Genomic DNA, 19,439 nt, shown 5'->3' on the forward strand with positions numbered 1-19,439 from the left:
ATAAATCTTTAATCGTCCAAAAAACTAATGGGAAACAGCGCTACACAAGTACAAATGAAGTGCGTTTGCCCACTACTTTGCCGATCTGCCATTCTTTATTTTTTCCTTTTTTTTTTTTTTCTTTTTTTCCCCCTTTGCCATCCCCTTCCTTGCTCGCTCTCTACCACGTTTTCATGAACAAGGAAGAAAATTGTGAGGAAAATAAAAAAATAAAAAAACATGCAAACAGAGAAGCATGCGGATAAGTGGAGATTCGAAATAGTTATACAAACAAGTAATGCAAGTGTTCACTATATATCCAGCCACCAAGAGGGCTCTTAAAAAAATTATGAGGAATAGGCTTATGCACTAGCACGTGCAGTCCCTACGCACGAGTACGCGGAAGGGGTACTCGAAAAGGGTGCCCGCAGAGGGTGTGTATGCACATCACATGTGAAAGAGGGGAATAGAAATGTTCCACTACCAATTTTACTTGTGCATTATCCCATTAAACAGAAAAAAAAAAAAAAAAAAAGAATAACTACACAACACTTGTAATTTTCCTCGTACACCCACCTCTGCATTAGCTGAGCGCGCAAGCATGGGAATGTAAACTAATTCGTCATGCACTTACAAACGGATGACTATATTAAACTGTACACGTGTGCATTAAAACTGAACATTAGAATACATAGAACTGCATTTTGAAAGAAAGCAAAGGGGTAAAAATATTCGATTTACTGGAAATTCCCAGCACAGTGAGTAGTGGAAAGGGAAAAAAACGGTTAAACTCATCTCCCTGCATAAGGAGGGCGGGGGGAGCTTGTACGCACGGATGTGCCTCTATGGGCAAATACATATACTACATTAAAGCTACGGATGAAGAAAAAAAAAAAAAAAAAAATTACTTAACAGATAAAATACGGAGCAGCGAAGCTTATCATGATAGGACAAAACTTATGTACACATGTGCACAGATTAATACGTATATTAGGAATGATTTAAATCCCTTTGTGCACATTTCGACAAGCACTTTGTGATAATGTATGCGTCTTACCGGTACAGCCGAATTTTTCTTGACGAGGAGGAAAAAGGTGGGATATCGTTATAAACATATATTAGTGCCTCATAAAAAGATGTAATACAAGTAGAAGTAGGAAATTATGTACACACATAAAATGTAGAAAATACATATCTGTGCATTCATCATACATACATGAACATCTGTGTAACGATTCCTTTGAAACATGTTACAAGGGATGGTGCATGAACATTTAATATTCTTCTTTTTCAAAATTACTGAATATTATTTTATGCACTCTTTTACAGAAAAGATTAACAAAAAAAAAAAAAAAAAAAAAAAAAAAAAAAAAAAAAGTGGTCTTATTTTTCAGGGGATTCGTAGTAAACTGTTGCTTTGATATTAGCAGCGTAAATGGGGTATGTAGAAAAACTTTTCTTTTTCTTTCTTCTCTCTTTTTTACTTAATCTATCAGCATTTTTGCTATACCATCGGGCATCATGGAAGATAAGTAGAATGGAGGGTAGAGGGTTCGTATATTCCAGAATTCTGAAGCAATTTTCCTTTTTGTGGCTATTTTGAATTTTTTTTGAATTTTCCAATTTCGCCGAATTGCCTGAATTTTTGTTTGGTCACAAAAGTTGTTCTAAGTCACTTGCAAGCATTCCACTTGGTGCCAGTTTGTGGCGGTTGATTTTATTTTCCCTTTCCCCTTTTTCCGAATTTATGCATAAATAACATCGAACGAATTGGCATAAAGTACACTGATATGGCAAAAAAAAAAAAAAAAGCAAAAAAAGGAAGAACAGTGCGCAAAGCGCTGTTCTGAAAAAATGTACACATGTATGTGAAGTCACATGTACATTTCACATATCGACATGTTCACATTCGTACATAATTAAAAAAGGAAAAATTGAAAAAGAATTGGGCGATGTGTAAAAACGGGTTTTACTTCCCCTCCTTTGCTTATTTTTACATTTGTACTTTTCTCATGTGTATACATGTGTATACGCGTACTCCTTTCTTTGCGCGTCCACCTTCACATAAGTAAAAAAAAATAATAGTATAATAATAATAATAGATCGAAATGAAGTAAAAAAACGAAAAAAAAAAAAAAGAAGTCGGGAAAAATAGTGAAAAAAGTACAAGTACGAAAAATGGTGAAGAATCAGAAAAATTGGCAAAAATCAGGTGGAAAAAAAAAAAAAAAAAAAAAAAAAAAAGTATGTTTGTACGCGCATGCATGTAAACATGTGAAACGAAAAATTTCAACATTCAGACAAACAAAAAAGCGCTTCAAAATTTTCATGTACAGGAAATTATTTCCTCCTTTATCGTTTTTCTGCTTTCCCAGAGGAGGACGTCGTTTTTATTTCATCTGAAAAAAAAAAAAAAAAAAAAAAAAAAACGAGCGTAAATAAATTAAAAAAAAAATGAACGAACTGAGATAAAATGAATATAAAATAGAAGTCGGATGGAGAAGAAAAACATTGCTCCTTTTTTACGTCCAGAAACTTGTGCCGAGAAATAGCATTCTTTCATATGAGTGCGCTTCTTAAGGAATTAACCTGATTCGCCGTCTGTTCACCGGTTCACACATTGATATGTACCATATACTACTTATTATTTGCTTCTACTGCTTGGTGATCTTATAGCGGCGCCGCGCGCACCAGAAGTGTACGCAAAAGTGCACTCAAAAGTGTAAGCAAAGGTGTACGCAAAAGTGTACTTAAAACTGTACACCAAAACTAGGCGCAAGCTTCTTCCCTGCGCTCCTTCCGCACGCACTACACATACGAGACTACAAGTACAAAAAAAAAAAAAAAAAAAATCTAAGTTGCATTTACGCGCGAAGCAGAGCCTACAAGGTGGAGAAGCTCAACATTTTAGGCGTACATAACTTACTTTTCGAAAATGCAAAAATTAAGAAATGGTCATGGTGGAAACCCTCCAATTTATAAAATGGCCCAATTGTAAGAAAGGCTACAAAGGGCATGACAAATATGCCACGTGCACACGCAGGTAAAAATTCTTTTGAGATAATCTGCGTGAATATTTCCAGTGTCCCCAGAAAAAGGGAAGAAGTGACGGAAAAATGTAAAATTGGTGTATAGGCATATGCAAAATATATATATGCATCGAGCAAATGGCTAGTGATTAAACTTAAAAAATAGCAGCAATAGCTACCTTTTTTCTTATTAACATATGTGAGTACTTTTTAACAAAAAAAAAAAAAAAAAAAATGTATAATTCTTTTCCTCTTAAGGAACAATCTTGGGAGTGCAAAATTGATTGTCTTGCCTACCCAACATGATTTTCTGCAACTGGCAAGGAGGGCGAATTCACGTCGAACAGATGATCACTACATTTGGCATGTACCCAAGTGTGGCAGTTATCAAACTGAGACTAAATTGTTACCGCGAAGAAAAAATGTGTGGAAAGTGCGAAGGGTGGAACTTCCAATATGTATAGGGGGGAAAATAATGGGGGATTTAGAGGAAATCCTCATAGGGAAGTGCCCTTTACAGTTGTCCTGACATACCGGGGAAATCTAAGCTAGTTATTCATTTAGATGGATGACAGCAACGCATGGGGCGATGTATCCACAATGTGAGCATTTGTGTTTACTTCATTTGGCTTAATTTTGTTTCATTTTGCTACTATTTCTACTTTATTTTACTCTATTTTACTTCTTTTTGCTTTGCTTTGGTTTTTTCTTTTTTTCCGAAAACTGTGCAGGCACATGGTTGTCACGGCGTGCTGCTTGCTAAACTAAAAATTGAATTAGCCATTTCTTACGTGGTGGCTTTGCACCAGGCAAGTTACGCCCTTTCGTGCATTCTTCCTTTAAGGTTCAAATGGGTGAAGAGAACTTGGTGCAAAACACAAATACTTGTCTGTTCTCCCGTGAAGCATATAATCTGCATATCCTATATGCTCTTGAACATAGAAGGGTGAAGAAATATGCTTATATGAACCTCCAGCATGGGGGTGGTGTGTGCTTTCTCGTCTTTCGACTATGGCACATGGGAGAGTGATCCAACAGTGTAAATGACTTAGATGTCCCCATGGCAACTGTGCTAAAATGGTTTGCATAAGGGGGAAGGCATGCATCTCGAAGCACGTGTGTATGCACATGCGTTTATGTACAAATATATGTGGGATTAATAGGAGTAACTATTTTGGGGGTGTATAGGTAGATAATTTTGTTTCTTCATTTTTGCTCGGTTGGCATTTTTTTTTTTTATCTTTATTTCAATTTTCTCTTGGGCTGAGCCCCTTGGGTGACTTCTGCAACAATTTCGCGCATTTCGTCCTTCCTTGGGTTATGCGCGAATATTTTCGTATGATCCTTTTCCTTGCGGGGTGCGCTATTGCTGAGAGGTGCATTTACACGTTGGGACAATCGTACAGGAGGCGGGCAATTTTTGCAGGCAACACAAATGCGCACTATAAATGGGGGATACGGGCCGAGGTTTAACGGAAACATAAGGAACGAACACACAATGGCAAATGCAATCCCTGTTCATGGCATCAGCCGGTAGCGGCATGTTCGCCCCTGGTTTTTACACTAAATTGGATAAAGATGATTCCTAATTTTCAAAATGAAAGGATTTTTCCGCATTTCTCATCAGGTCACTCTTTTTCGTGATTGTATCCGGCCCAGCGCGTTTTAAAAATTAGCCGCTCAGCGCACGTACACTAATATAATATGTACGGATGAACATGTTGGTTTTTTTTTTTTTCTGTTTTTCCGGCCTCTTTTCTTTCATTTTTTTTACCCTTTCTTTTCTTTTATTTTATTTATTTATTATTTTTTTTTTTTTTCTTTTTTTTCCCTTTTGCTTTGCCCTTATGTGAGCAACTTCCCATCATAGCGGTAAAGAAGCATCCTTACCTCGCCAAAAGAGTTATGACAAATGGTATATGCCAGGTTGGGATGCATCAAATGCGCATTTCCTTTGTACACTTTTGGCGCGCGTGGAACGTTCCCAATGTGTTTTACTAAGTTATATAGGTACATTTGCCAAAAAAAAAAAAAAAATTGTTCCACAATTGTGAAACAATTGTACAACATTTGAGAAAAAATATGTAAAAAGGTTGAACAAAAGGGAAAATATAAAATGAATAAATGGATATATATTGTAAAAAAGGAGTGTAATGAATTGCCCTGTGTGAAAAAAGTATAAGACATTTATGTATCACCGTGAGCATAAAGTTTGGGGAAGTTGCGCCAAATGGTATGTTCAATGTTCATATATGTTTATATATATGCATAATTTTTTTTTTTTTTTTTTTTTTTGATTAGTTCCACGCGCACATTGCCTTAGCATCCCATTTATTGCGCGAGAGGCGACACATAAGGCCACGACAACCCGGTAATAGTACCCTACGTGTCGTCGACAGGATTATTTACTTTTCTGCTGAGCCGTCTGATAGGGGGGTTCTCTAAATATTAAAGCGAAAACAACTGGTATAGAGTATACAAGCATTGGTGAACACACACGTTGTCGTGTAGCCAGAACAAACCTTGCGGTTCGTACAATCAAAGGCAGTCCAATCAAGAAGAACCCAACGCACACAACAGGTACCAAGCGAAATATGAACCAGATTTGCGAATTTGGAGAAAGGAGAAAAAACAGTTAAAATAAAAAAAATAAAAAAAAAATAAAAGGAACAAACAAAAAGGAAAATAATAGCATAACCAAGTAAGAAGTAACAAAATGAAAAGTATAAGGAGTTTTGACTTTTTAATAAAGGGGAAAATATTTTTAAAAAAAAACGAATTGAACAAAATAGGGAAGAGAACATTTGGAGGAACCTTCAACCATAACATAAAGGAAAACGAACGAGTACCACCAGCCTCAGAGAATCCAAGTTATAAAAATTTGTTCGACCATGCAGATGATATAAAGCTGTGGGAAATAGAAGAGAAGGAAAATATTTCCCACAAGAGGGTGGAGGATTTGTCCGAATTGGTTGAACCGTCAAATCATCCACATCAGTATGAAGGAATATTTGTGAGGACAAGATATGCACATTATAACCAAACAGCTGAACCCGTTTTCCCAAGGAAACCAAATTTAGAGAAAGGTGAATTAGCGAGTGGAGCCAATGTAACAAGAACGGATGTATGGCATAACCCAAAAGAACCTGCGGTCGTTTCAGTTGGTAAATTTGAACCACATAACTTCCGACCAGCTGGTTATGCTGAAAATGCACCCAATCCAGATAGTATAAATTCAGATTATCATCCCGATTTTAGAGAATATAGATTAAGAAATGGAAATGCGGATAGAAGAACCTTTATGTATTTTATAAGTGCATCCTACTTTTTTATTATGTCGTCTATTATGAGATCAACCATATGCAAATCTGTGCACTTCTTTTGGATTTCCAAAGATTTAGTTGCAGAAGGAACTACAGAATTAGATATGAGGACAGTAAGCCCTGGAGAACACGTCGTAATCAAGTGGAGAGGAAAACCAATTTTTGTAAAGCATCGAACCCCTGAGGATATTCAGAGAGCTAAGGAGGACGACAAATTGGTGGAAACCATGAGAGACCCTCAGTTAGACTCTGATCGAACTATTAAACCAGAGTGGTTAGTTAATATAGGGGTCTGTACACATTTAGGTTGCATTCCAGCCCCTGGTGGAAATTACCACGGCTACTTCTGCCCTTGTCATGGTTCCCATTATGACAATTCTGGCAGAATTCGCCAAGGACCCGCTCCAGCCAATTTGGAGGTCCCCCCTTACGAATTTGTTGACGAGAATACGATCAAGATTGGATGAACTTTGCGTGGTTGCGTGCTTTTGCGGTTGCTCCGTTTAGGAGTTGTTTCCTCCATTCATTTTTGATGCCGAACACCCCTTATGAGAAACCTGCACTGGCAGAGCCATGTCTGATAGAGATCAGGGCTACACTAGAAAAGGCGTAGAACGACGCTAGTACCCACTCATTTGAACCCTCGTTCACGAAGGTGGAAACTTCATAGTGCCATTGCAACAGTTCCTTTTTTTTTCTCCCTGCATATTGCGCACTACACTTTTTGTTCGTTCGGATTTTTTTTCTTTTTTTTCTTTTTTTTTTTTTTTTTTTCTTTTTTTTTTTACGCTCCCAGTAGGCATAATTTTGTTGCAACAAAAAAGCAAGCCATTCTTTAAAAAACACCATGCCGTGTATATATAAATATAGATGTACATATATGTGTGTTTATGGCGCACCCATTTGAGCATGGGCTGGGCACCATTCAATAGTGCACAAAATAATTGTCGACAAGGGTAAGAGGAATACCCCCAAAAGACGTGACATCCACGTTGTACGCATTTATCCATGTGCAACGTATGTAGTCTAATAAGGTCCCGCTTCTACGGTTTTTCCTTAATATGCGTAGAGGTATGTAAAAAGGTAGCAATAAAAGGATGACGGCTAAAATGAAGTAGTAAAAGCGCCAGAAGTTCACATTTTCTGTGCGAAATGTGTACCAAAGAGGAGGAAAGAAAGATGTGAAAAAGTGAAGTAAGAATTTTGTCCATTAAAAAGGAGGAATAGGTGAAATGACCGAACACGCAAATGCAACCTTCCAGGTAAGCATGAGAAACTCTGTAGAAATCCCTCCCTTGTCAGTTTCAAATTTTTCCCGCAGACGAAATTGCCGCTGACTGTATGGGTAAAGATTCCTCCTTTTCAGCCTTGTGCACAAAATAGGGAATTGTGTAAATGTTTTTTAAAAATTGCATTTTAAGTTTCAGAATGACGAATGGACCGCAAAAAAAAAAAAAAAAAAAAAAAAAAAAAAAAAAAAGTAGCATTACAAAAAGGGATTTCCACGAGTATGTAGATAATATGTGGATGAAGAGGCATTTTTAAGGATGCCCTGCGGGTGAAAAGACTAAAACAATTATGTGAAAGGACAAACGTAAGCACGGGTAAGCTAACGAGCGAGCAACGCAGTAAAGACGAATGCACAAGAAAGATCAGTGTGCAGTGTGATCAAGCGGTGTGGGTATTGTCTTATTCATCCGTACGCTTTTCTGTCCTTTCTTTTATCTGTTTTTCCGCCTGTTTACTCTGGCTCATCACGTTTGCGCTAGTGCTCACTCGTCACTTCCTGTGACAGGTGCAGCCCTGAACGAACATGTTCAACTTATTCGATAAATGCTTGTACAGGAGGAAACAGAAAAAATTGTTTATCAGGAAAATTATCAGGAAGAGACCCAAAAGGAAGGCGTACAGTTTCCCTGTATTCTGAGGAGCCCCGTACGCGCCGACAAACTGCGATCCGCCGAATTGCTCACCGGTGTGCGCTGTACCGTTCAACTGTGTACCGTTAGACTGTGTACCTTTAGACTGCGTACCGTTAGACTGCGTACCGTTAGACTGTGTACCGTTGGACTGTGCACCGCTAAATTGTGCATCACCAAACTGTGTACTGTTAAATTGCGCACCGGAATCGCCGGCATGGTGACCCCTGGTAAGATAACTGATAAGCATCCTCTTGTAGTGCCTAAATTTATACACAACGTAGTTAAAGGAGGTTAATTTTCTGAAAAAATTATAAATTTTAAAATAAAACGTCTGAAGGCTGTCCACCGAAGAGTTATAATAAATGAGGGGTGTTTTGAATATGTCGTTATGACAATGATTTTCATAATACCAGAAATTGAATATATTCCTTTTTTTCTCTTTAAAAATAAAATTAGAATTCTTCTCGTGAAAGGAATTTTTATTATGTAGCAGTATATTTTCTTCTTCTTCACCACATAATGGGAATTTTCCGTTGATGGAGGAAGAGGTGCTTCCACCGTTGGGCACACTTGTTCTTCTTCCACCACTTGGACCTGTCCCGACTCCTGCTGCTGCTGTGCCTCTGGCTCCGGTGGATTTTTCGAAAAGATATATTTTTTCTACCTCATCATATAGTAAATCTTGTAGATAATTGCAAATATATTGGAGTGAATCAAAATGTTGTTTTTTATCATTAATTTGTAAAATGCATATATCTTTAAAGATTTTGAAAAATGATTCTGACTTGTTTCTGTTTTTGTGTAAATTTTTCATATTCTTTTCGTTTATCATAATATATTTTAGTAGAAGGCTAATTGTGTTTTGTAAAATTTTAAAATTAGATAACATATGATATATAATTTTTGTTTTATTGTTGGTAATTTTTATAACATCCTTTAACTTGGAAATTACGTAATTATTTTTATTTTCAATGGTTTTTACTTTATCTACTAATGTCAGTAGGGCATGTCCTCTTGTATTTTTTGCTTTTTCTTCAATTTTTTCTTCTCGTATGCAATTTTGTTCATGATGATCATACTTGATGTGATCATTGAGCACATGATCAAATTCGTCCAGGTATTGTAATTTATTGTCTTTAATATATTTTTTTTTTGCTTCACTTTTTATTACTTTATCTTTCATTTTATTTTCTGGTTTGTTAATAATTAATGGGATTTGTTTTCCGGATTTTAATTGGACTGAATATATTTTCGACTCATTGTTATCATCATATTCGCTAATGATATCGTACACTTCGTTGACAAGTTTGCTATTGCTTTCTTCTGTTTCTTTTATTTCGTTCAATATTTTTATACTTTTGTCATTGTTTTTCCTTTCGTATTTTGCATTTATAATATTTTTCATTTTATCTTTCTTTTGCATTTCTTTATGTATCCCTGCTTCGTCTACGTACTCTTTTAGATATCGATCTGAGTATATCATGTTTTCCATTTCTCTTAGGGTTAGGCACATGTTTGCCTCGTCAAGGTGACCACGTTGACTCCTTTGGATGTACTTTTCCTGATATGTCCTTTTTGATTCCTCCTTCAGGTAGCCATTACTACCTCCCCCTGTCCTTGCACTCTGCTCATTTTCCTTTACGCCTTTGTTTTCTCTTTCTAAGCTTGTTCTCCAAGAGGATAGACGCCCTGTAATTAAATTCACAAAAAGTTCTGTAATCGCTTCGCACTGCACCTTTCTCTGATACTGAATATTTTCCTCTTTTTTTTCCTGTACATTTAGAATATCCTGTCGGGCTCGCAATAACCTTCGCCTATTTTTCACCCTATAGGAGAGGTCCATGAGGGTGGCTTTACCCATCCAAGGGGAAATGGTGTAAACTAGCTTATACTTAACAGTGGGTAATTTTTTTGAAGAAAGGTTATTTGTCGTGTAATTGGCTACGTGATTCAAGATGACACCTCTTATATATCTTTCGACCTTCTTTAGGTCTCCTCCCATGTTGCGACTAGACACGTTACTCCATATATCTGTCATCAGTTTGGCCATGAGCTTCATATCCCTGGGGTTTCTCATTAGAACCATTATGTGGTAGCGGGAGTGCACGTTTCTGCATCTTAACATGTGAAGATACAGCGTAAAGGTGTTAAACGTTGGAGGTGATTCAGCATTCAGGAGGGGGCGTTCCACATTAACTTGGTCATTCTTAAGGAAGTTCTTCGAGTGGGGTTGTTCCTCATCTATGTAGTACGCCCCATTATCCGTGTCATCTTCAGCATCCTCTTCCACATCTACCTCCTCGTTGTACACATCGTCCTCCTCCTCTTGACCCTCCTCCCTGTAGGCATAGTACGACAAATCCGTTTTCCCCAAACGGTCGTGCCTTTTGCAAGTCCTGCTTCTGTCCGAATGGCCAAATAAAAGATTTTGCAATTCCTTCTCAAGTGTCCATTTGTTTTTTTTCTTCAAAATAAGTCCATTCATTATTATATCTACACAGCTGCCACGATTGCGCAAACTAGACAGTGGTATACATCTTATGAAATACATAAGCAATACCGAGTTGAATGTGTTTTTCCACTTTTTCATGAAATCAAAGCACCATTTGAGGCTCCCTAAGTTCCGTGTCGTTTGTGCTTTTCTTACTTCATTGAACAGGTAGATCATTATCAATCCGTCCTGTGGTTGTTCCTTTATTCTATTCTGTCGCTGTAATTCTTCCCAAATATAATTCATGAGAGGGTCCTCCTCCTTGCGCGGGAGATACCTCGATACAGTGCATGTTGGGAAATGAAAAATGGGTGAATAAGAAACGTGTAATTTTTTTACATATCCTATTTTATTAAATTGTTTTAATAAGAAGAGCTTTCTGAACATTGCGCTTTTTTTTCTGATTTTTCTTCTTTTTTTTTTCTTCAAAATTTTATACTTCTTTCTCCTTCGGGGGGGCAATCTCTTTCCAGATATGAAGATGAGATACTTTCGGAAGGTGGATTTGATTAAGTTACGTCTAAAGGTAAGTAATTTGCTAATGTCTCTTGCATGTTTCTTCAAACAAACCATATCATGATGGCATAGAAGACGGGCCTTACATATAGTAAGGAGAGAGTATATACGCCTATTCTGTAGTATACTATTTTGCACGTTCTTGATAGCCCCATAGTTGTAGCAGTTCATATTGTACGATTTCTTTTGTGATGTCCCACTTGGACTGGCTGGAATAGTCTTCTTGTCGAAAGTGTGTGGAGTCGTTACACCGTATGAGGTATAGGGTCTTGAGATATCCACACGACTGTACAATTTTGGAAAGGTCCCCCTAAGGAGCAGATAGAATGGAGAAAGAAATCGCCTACTGGTAGGTACATACTTTCCCACTGTGCTTTTCGCAAGAGGTGCCTCATCCAAGGGGTTGATGAATCTATCCATTTGAATGGCATCTTTCAGGCTGTCGTGATGGTAACTGAGCTCGTCCTTAGACCTCGTCAAGTAGGCAAGGTAAGGCATGTACTTCTTAATTACATTTTTGTAATTCACGAATGGGTATTTTTTCAAAAGTTTGGATATCCTGAGTTTGTTAAAATTTTGGAGCACAGCATATTTCTTCTTTACAGCTTTGTTCATGATGACTAGCGAGTGGGATGAGGTGCCCTGGTTGTATCTTCTCTGCCTAAACACATTTTGTTCTGTCGATAAGGAGGAGGACACGATAACTCTTTCTTTCTCTTTGACTTTGTCTTTCTCTTCTTCCTTATGCTGACTTGTATTCACTTGAACCTCCCTAATGGTGTTCCTTTCATGGTCTCTTTTCTCTTCAAACGCGTTCCCTATTTGCTCTGTTAAATTTTCAAGTGAGGGTTCGTTAAAATTACCACTCTTGGAGTCTCTCTCGACAAGTTCTGCGTTCATTAATTCCCTTTCGATGAGCTCCGTGTCCATCAATTCCTTTTTGATCAATTCTGTGTCCATCAGCTTAGAACCCATAAGATCCGTGTCTATTAATTCTTGTTCTATCGTTTCTGGATCTAGGAAGGAGCCTTCGAAAGGTGTAAAGTTTGACAAGGTCGGGAGGGTTGCACCGGAGGGGGACTGTTCAATGGTGATGCTCTCCGTTGAGCGCAATGCATCCTCTTCGTGGTTGTTGCCTACGTGTCTCTGTCCATATATGCGATCGCTTGGTCCTGCTGCAGTTCCTCCACCCTGCATGCGTTCCTTGTCCTCAAGGAGAACCTCCAAATTTTCAATAATTTCATGATCGCGAATTTTTTCATTTTTCTCATGTTTGTAATTGTCGTGGAAATCTTTTTCAATCTCAGTGATGTTATCATCGGAGTATATTTTATCACTGAGCATATCAACACCAGAAGAAGCAAAAATTTGCAAATGTGTTAAAGTACAGTAATAATTATTTTCTAAATTGTGATGAGACAAAACTACAAACTTCATATACTTCACCCAACAGTTATCTTCATCGTAATTTTTACAATAATCATATATGTTAAAAAGTTCAAAGCTCTTGGTAAAGTTCGTTGCTATTTTTCCTAATTTTTTCCATTTTTTTGTTGGGTATACATCAGTTCCTAATATTTCTATAACTTTGAAATTGGATGCATAATGCTCTAGTGAAACTAATCCAATTTTTTCGATGTGTATAATGTCACTGAATGAGTAGATCCACCAGATGTCCGAATTACATGGTGTCAGCATGTAACTGTCATAGTCGTATTGTTGAATCGATCGTATGTTTATAATTCCCTTGCTGTGTTCTATTATCTTGGTCCCCGTGTCTAGGGAACCGAAGTCAATCTTCAGCTTCAGACTGGTGAGGTTGTAGTTTTCGCCTAGAATGTATTTTTCTGCGAGGGGAGGCGGGAGTGGAGAAACGATTACACAGTGATGAAACGGTTACTCAGCGATGAAACGGTTCCTCAGCGATGAAACGGTTCCTCAGCGATGAAACGGTTCCTCAGCGATGAAACGGTTCCTCAGCGATGAAACGATTACTCAGCGATGAAACGATTACTCAGCGATGAAACGGTTACACATACCTGTCGACGCGCTATCTTGGTTGTTATTTATGTCGTTCATATAAGTCGTATCTTTGGGGGTGAAAAAGCTTTTTATCAGAAAAAACAAAAAATTTATTGAAATTAAAAACCACCATATCATATTCCTTGTCTTCCTTAATAGTAACGTTTCAATTTTTTTTTTTTTTTTTTTTTTTTTTTGTTACTTAGCTTTCTGGCTACTCTGCAGTTTTGAAGACTGGTCGTGTGTCTCCCCTTTGGTATGGAGCGTTAACTGAGCACTGTTGCGGGGGCCGTTTAAGCGGTTACTTCTGCAGGTGCGCGGGCACTTATTTGGATACTTGAGAAGTCGCATGCTGCACGATTTGCTTGGCGTGGCGATAAACCAGTGTGGTCACAGGAGGGATGGTCGCGTGGGGGCATTGTAATTCCGCTCCAATAAACTTCCAAAAGGGGGTGCCGCCGTTCCTGTGTCTTTGTGGTTTTCCCGTTTTGACTTGATACGGAAAAGGGGGATGTTACAGAATCGACGAATTGGGAAGGTCATAAGGGTTGGAGATGGAACAAATGGGAGACGCCTACGAACTAAATGGCCGTAATCCGAACTAAGGGGCGGCACTGTAAACAAATGAATAGCGCTACGAAGAAATGGGTTGCGCCTCAAACAAAAGGATAGTACTATAAAACACAACCGAAAGCGCTCTCCTTTGTGTGCTCTTCGAAAGGCGCACGGGTTTATAAGAGTCGCATACAGGTACATTTAAGTTCGATCATTTGAAGAAAAGCGTTTAACAGGACTTTCCCTCATGTTATTGAACTTAAAACGCCCAAGAACAAAAAAAAAAAAAAAAAAAAAAAAAAAAAAAAGAAAGAAAAAAAAAAAAGTACAGTGTAGCAGTTAAGCAGTGGGGCAACGAAACAGAGAAGTTGCGAAATTGCGAGGCAATGGAAAAAAATGAGCCTTTTTATTTCCCCGCGTTTTTCATTCTGTTACATGTTTAAAAATGATGTTCCTTTGAATTTTTTTCTTTATATTATTGCGACCTTCTTCGACGTTTTTACGACGCTTTGGGACATTACACCATTACAGAATTTCCGCGACGCGTTGCCGCGTTTGTGGTATTCGTTTGGTGAATTTTCCACAAAGGCGTTGATAGTGGAAAATGGTTTGAAAAAAAATGTAATCGAGAGGGAAGGCCACGCCATGTTTGGCCTCGCAAGTTTTATAAATTATGTACGAGTTGTGAAAGTTTCGTCGCGTAAGTTCGCGGCGATGGATGTAAAAAGAACGTTTTGCTATGCATTCTATGCGGGTGCCCGTTCATGTTGTGTTCTCTGAACAGCACTGTTTTGTGACCCCCCCCCCCCCCCCCTTTCCATACACACACACACATACACACGCCTTTGTTCCTTGCGCTTGGGGAAAAATGGTACAGATGTATTTTGTTCGTGGGAGGAAGAAGCTTTCACAAAAGGGTGAGAGGGAAAAATAGCATAAAGGAGTACCCACATGGGATAAAAACATCACAAAAGGAGTTACCTCTGCAAGAAAACAACACTTGTAATGAACTCCATTTGTTGAATCTTTTGGTATTTCCTTGGGCACTCCGATCCACTCTGTCTGGTTGGTTTTCGTTTCCCCTTCTTTTCGTCTTGTAAGTAAAAAAAATGAAGTACAAGAAAACAATTGGAGGTTGTGCCTCAAAGGCAGAGAGTACATTGACCACTTAAAAGTAAAATTTTAGTTCTTAAGAATTTCTTGTAATAGTGATTAAGCACATGCTTATATTCCTCGATGTTTGAAAGTAGCTTTGTCGATTTGGCGCAACAGGAAATGTCACTAAACTTGATAGTGTTTTCTGAGTACAAAATTTGAAAGGAAAAAATTATGGCACATATTTGTGCAAATGTGTTGTTCGGTGAGGAGTAAACAATGGAAGGACGCGTACGTTGCAATGATGAACATACATATATACCTACATATGCATGTAGACATATATATATATATTTATATACTGCTTCGTGGTAATGTAGCCACCCATGGAGAACCTACTTGTTGCTTTCTCGTTAAGGAGCAAGGGGGGAGATATGTGCTCTTGAAGGGAGAAATGGAAAACGCGGTTCAAAATGTAGAAGTCAACGGAGAGGTTGTCCAAATATATTAGAAGCTGATAAATGTGTGTGGGGGGGGAAAAAGGGGTTGAAAAATAAATGAGATACACTGCCGATATTTTTTTTCGACAGGATGAGGTGTTTGGCTGATTTACTATCCTCAGAAATGTACTAGTCAAACGGCTGATGCATCGATAATGTAGCACTTACGACTTCCCGAATGTTTGCTTGAATGTCCCCATCAGCGTGTATGCGATGTAGAGAGGTAGAAATGGTTCGCACAATTTTAACCCTTTTAAGTCTACATAAGACAGTTCGAATGTAAGGCACTAACGCTTTTTGCACATCTCCATCTTTAAGTGATTGTAAAAAGTGAGTTCGTTTTGCATTCTTAAATGTGAGCGACGCTGCATCGGTAAAATGGGATACACTTTTCTGTAATTTTTTTTTTGATGCAATCGTGAGGCTGTTATTTGGTGTAACTTTTCTTTGTTCATTTGTTTCGAAAAAGGATGAAGCAAAAATAGTGCGAAAAGCGAATATGTAGGGAAGGCTAAAATTGGACAAGGAAGGAGAATAGTAATGAGAAGTTAGGAGCAAAATTCTGCATCTCATAGACTCTAAGTAGAAATATTTTTTCTCAAGGAATGAAGCAAACTGTTGTAACTCCTGCATGTATTTGTTGTTGATTAATGTTATTATTGGATAGTAACTATTTATTTTTGTTTTTCCTTTTGATTCTTTTTTAATTTTTTTGATCAAAAAAGTAATTTTCTGCAGCATGGCATTATGCTCAGGATCATATTGTGATGTGAATTCCACAGAACTTTGATTTTTTTTTTTTTTTTTTTCCAGATCAATATATTTTTTGTAGTCTAAGAAAAATTTATACAGGAACGTTTTTTCAAGTATGCTTTTCAACTTGTCTTTGGAAAATTTTGCTCCCTCATTTGCGGCATCATTGAGGGAGAGATAGTTCGAAGGGGCCTCCTCGTTGACCCTCTTGTAATGCGTATCGATGATGAATTCATTCTTTGGATAATTATAAATAAAGGAAAAGCAAAAGTAGAGAAACAGGAGGCTAATCACATTTTCTGTTTCTCCACAGGAGGGGTTAATATTATGGATGCTCCAAGATAAATCAGCTAGTAAGGTGTAGATAACTTTTTTCATCTGCGTCTTTTTTTTTTCATTTTCCTTGTGCATTTTTTGTATTATATTTAGCGTATAGCACATGGATTTTATCATTTTTGTAACAATCTCTATTTTGAGCAACTCACATTTCTGCTTCACGTTGAGGTACTCTGTCACACTTCCAAAAGTTTCGATCCTCACATGATATGTGTGTGTATTAGCTCTGCAAAAATGTTTGACGATTTTTCCACTCTTCTTCATTTTGTACGGGATGTTCTGTAAGAGGTTATCCCTAAGGGGGAATAGTTGTTCCTTCGTTTGGCACGTATCTGTTGTGTGTTCTTCAATTAGGAGTTCCTCCTCCTTCTGATTATTTTCACAACGTTTCTGCAGTGCTTCCTCTTGAAGTATATCATCCCCATCGCGATAAATGGGAGAAACGATTCCCTTCAAGAAAAGGTTATTTTGAAGAATAAAATCCAAGTCGGTGTACTCTCCCACCATGTGATTTGTCAAAGTGTGCATAATTTCGTCTCTTATTTGAGGGCATTGAAATGCGTCTACATCGAAATTGTCCATTTCTCCTACTTTGTCACAAAAACTACTTTCATTTTTAATGAGAAGAAGAAACTGGTATACGTGAAGAATAGTAAAAGTCGATGCTGCACAACGTTCTACATTATTTAAATGGAAATAATTTTCTTGTTCTTTTTCTATGAGGACGAAAATACAGAGCACAATGTTTACAACGTTTTCGTAATATCTGTTGAGGTTCTTTAAATTGTAAGATCTGATCATGGTAAAGCAGAAACAGAAAGAAATATCATGTCGAAAATATTTCCCTACCATATGTTTGTTCATTAGTGCTAATCCCTGCTTTACTTGATCTGTGTGTGAAATGCATTCCAAGTTGATGTTGCGTACTTGCTTCATCAGGGTGGTGAAAAGTCTCAGGTTTGTAATTCCCTTTTGGAAATTTTCAAAAATATGGCATGGTAAATATTTTTTTATATCTTCAATTGAGAGGTAAATTTTTTCTACATTTTCTAAATGGTTTTCTTCCCCTTGTTTAATTAACGCAAGTACTTTTCGTGCACTGACAATGGTGTAGATGCTGTAAAGATACTGAACACAGTTTTTTGATTTTATTTTTTCTAACGTGTTCCATGTCTTCATATGACTGTTGTTTCCATCCTTTAGCGCGTTTTCCTCAAAAACGAAATCCTCGACATTGTAGGATTTTACTTCTTCGTTTATTACAACCAAGCATCTGTCACATGCGAGAATGCATTCTTCCAGGTTGTTCGTTAGCAGGTGTAGGAGGGAGAAATTGTTTAGCACCTTTATGTGTTCCTCCTTACTTAGTTCGTGGCCTGCAATTTTTTGATGGGAAGAAGCAGATGAAGGGGGGCATGTGTGTAGGGTGTTCCCAAATTTTTTTTTTCATTCTGACTCGTACAAATGTAAGATGCATCGCAGGCTCGGCGAAAGCGGGAGGGATCACAAATGCACACATTTATAATCTATGCATATATACATATACATGTATATACATATATGTATGTGTGTATATGTGTATATGCACACATGTACTGGAGGAAGCCCACAGGTGTCCCCCTCCCTTAGACATGGGCGATGAACTCCTTCACTCGATTTCTCACCTACGACCAAGTAGGATAATACCGATTTCAGTGTCTCCAAACAACTGACAAAATCGGAATTCTTCAAGTAGAGCTTCTTTGCCTTTTCTATCAATACGATGAGGAAGAAATTTTTGGTGGACGTGCAAGTGGGTAGCTTCTTGTTGAGCATTCTGGATTCTCTTGCAGGAAGTTCGTTCCTCTTCATCTGTGTAAACTTCAATTCGATGACCTTATTTTGTGTTTCTCGATCTTGGAGTAGTAGTACTTTAGGTTCGTCCTTCTTAACTATGTCGGAACCGGATGCTACCAATTGATGCTTACTTCCTATGTCATTTGGGACGAGTCCTTCCACCTGGCTATTTATATCATTCGATTTTTTTTCTCCAGAGATGTGCAGTTCGCTCCGGTTGTCCACATTTTCATGTGAGCGATTTCCCATGTCTATCTCATGGTGCTCATCCAGTTTATTCATTTCGCTTTCGTCACAATCCTCATATATTGAGTCTACCGCTCTTTTTCGGATTTCTTCCTTCTGATTTCGAAGGAGCTCATTTTTTTGTTCCTCCATCTGGGATTGTATCCTTTGCGCATCATCCTGTAACTTCTTCATAAAGTCGTCTCGCGAGTTTCTATTTCTCCTGAGCATTTTCTTTAGATCATCTAAACTTTTGATTCTTCTATCATTAATGACCGATTTGAATTTCTTCTCCTGTGCAATTAATATCTTCTTTTCTTCCTTTGTGCATTTTATCAAATTTGGATACATGGCATTTCTGTATATGACGAATATATTGAAGTAACATAAATGTCCCCATAATTTCCTTTCTTTTTTCTTCAAATTTAGGATAATGAAATGGGTGTTTTCTCTAACATGTACATGATCCTTGTCCATGCTTATTTTGTCATACAAATCGATGTTCATGGTTTTATTTTTCTGGTTTATTCTGATGTACGTGTCAGATATAAGGAGGTCTTTTGCCTTTTCCACTTCAACTACGTATTCGTCGTAGGAGGACAGGTCTTCTATGCATCTGACATCGGAGAAGACGCTTTTGTTGCTGTCTCCACCTTCTCCGCTGATTTCCTTTTTCAGCCTTATCTCCACGGAGTCAAAGTTTTCTCTCCAGGTGAGCTCCATGGGGAAGGCGACCGATGTGTACGGGAAGTGGTACATAGTGAAGCTATACGTAGGGTAAGGGGCTTTTGTAAGCGCAGATATCGTGGAAGTGAACTTCACGTGTTTCCCTTTTCAACGTGAGCCCAAAGAAATAA

At 37.9% G+C, this 19,439-nt stretch overlaps 3 protein-coding genes across 3 annotated transcripts; 1 reads left to right on the plus strand and 2 right to left on the minus strand.

Annotated features, from left to right (window-relative positions):
* Positions 1–5,724: 5,724 nt before the first annotated feature.
* On the plus strand, positions 5,725–6,798 carry PKNH_1242900 (cytochrome b-c1 complex subunit Rieske, putative; the record flags this gene model as incomplete). The annotated part of the gene is made up of 1 exon (XM_002260443.1): positions 5,725–6,798. The coding sequence occupies one exon, from the start codon at positions 5,725–5,727 to the stop codon at positions 6,796–6,798; it is 1,074 nt and encodes a 357-aa protein (XP_002260479.1).
* A 1,312-nt stretch (positions 6,799–8,110) lies between these two features.
* Positions 8,111–13,420, minus strand: PKNH_1243000 (uncharacterized protein; the record flags this gene model as incomplete). The annotated part of the gene is made up of 2 exons (XM_002260444.1): positions 8,111–13,107; positions 13,300–13,420. The coding sequence occupies 2 exons, from the start codon at positions 13,418–13,420 to the stop codon at positions 8,111–8,113; spliced, it is 5,118 nt and encodes a 1,705-aa protein (XP_002260480.1).
* A 1,559-nt stretch (positions 13,421–14,979) lies between these two features.
* Positions 14,980–19,305, minus strand: PKNH_1243100 (conserved Plasmodium protein, unknown function; the record flags this gene model as incomplete). The annotated part of the gene is made up of 4 exons (XM_002260445.1): positions 14,980–15,137; positions 15,332–15,446; positions 15,601–17,897; positions 18,186–19,305. The coding sequence occupies 4 exons, from the start codon at positions 19,303–19,305 to the stop codon at positions 14,980–14,982; spliced, it is 3,690 nt and encodes a 1,229-aa protein (XP_002260481.1).
* Positions 19,306–19,439: the final 134 nt, after the last annotated feature.

This window comes from Plasmodium knowlesi, assembly GCF_000006355.2.
Source record: "Plasmodium knowlesi strain H genome assembly, chromosome: 12".
NCBI lineage: Eukaryota > Apicomplexa > Aconoidasida > Haemosporida > Plasmodiidae > Plasmodium > Plasmodium knowlesi.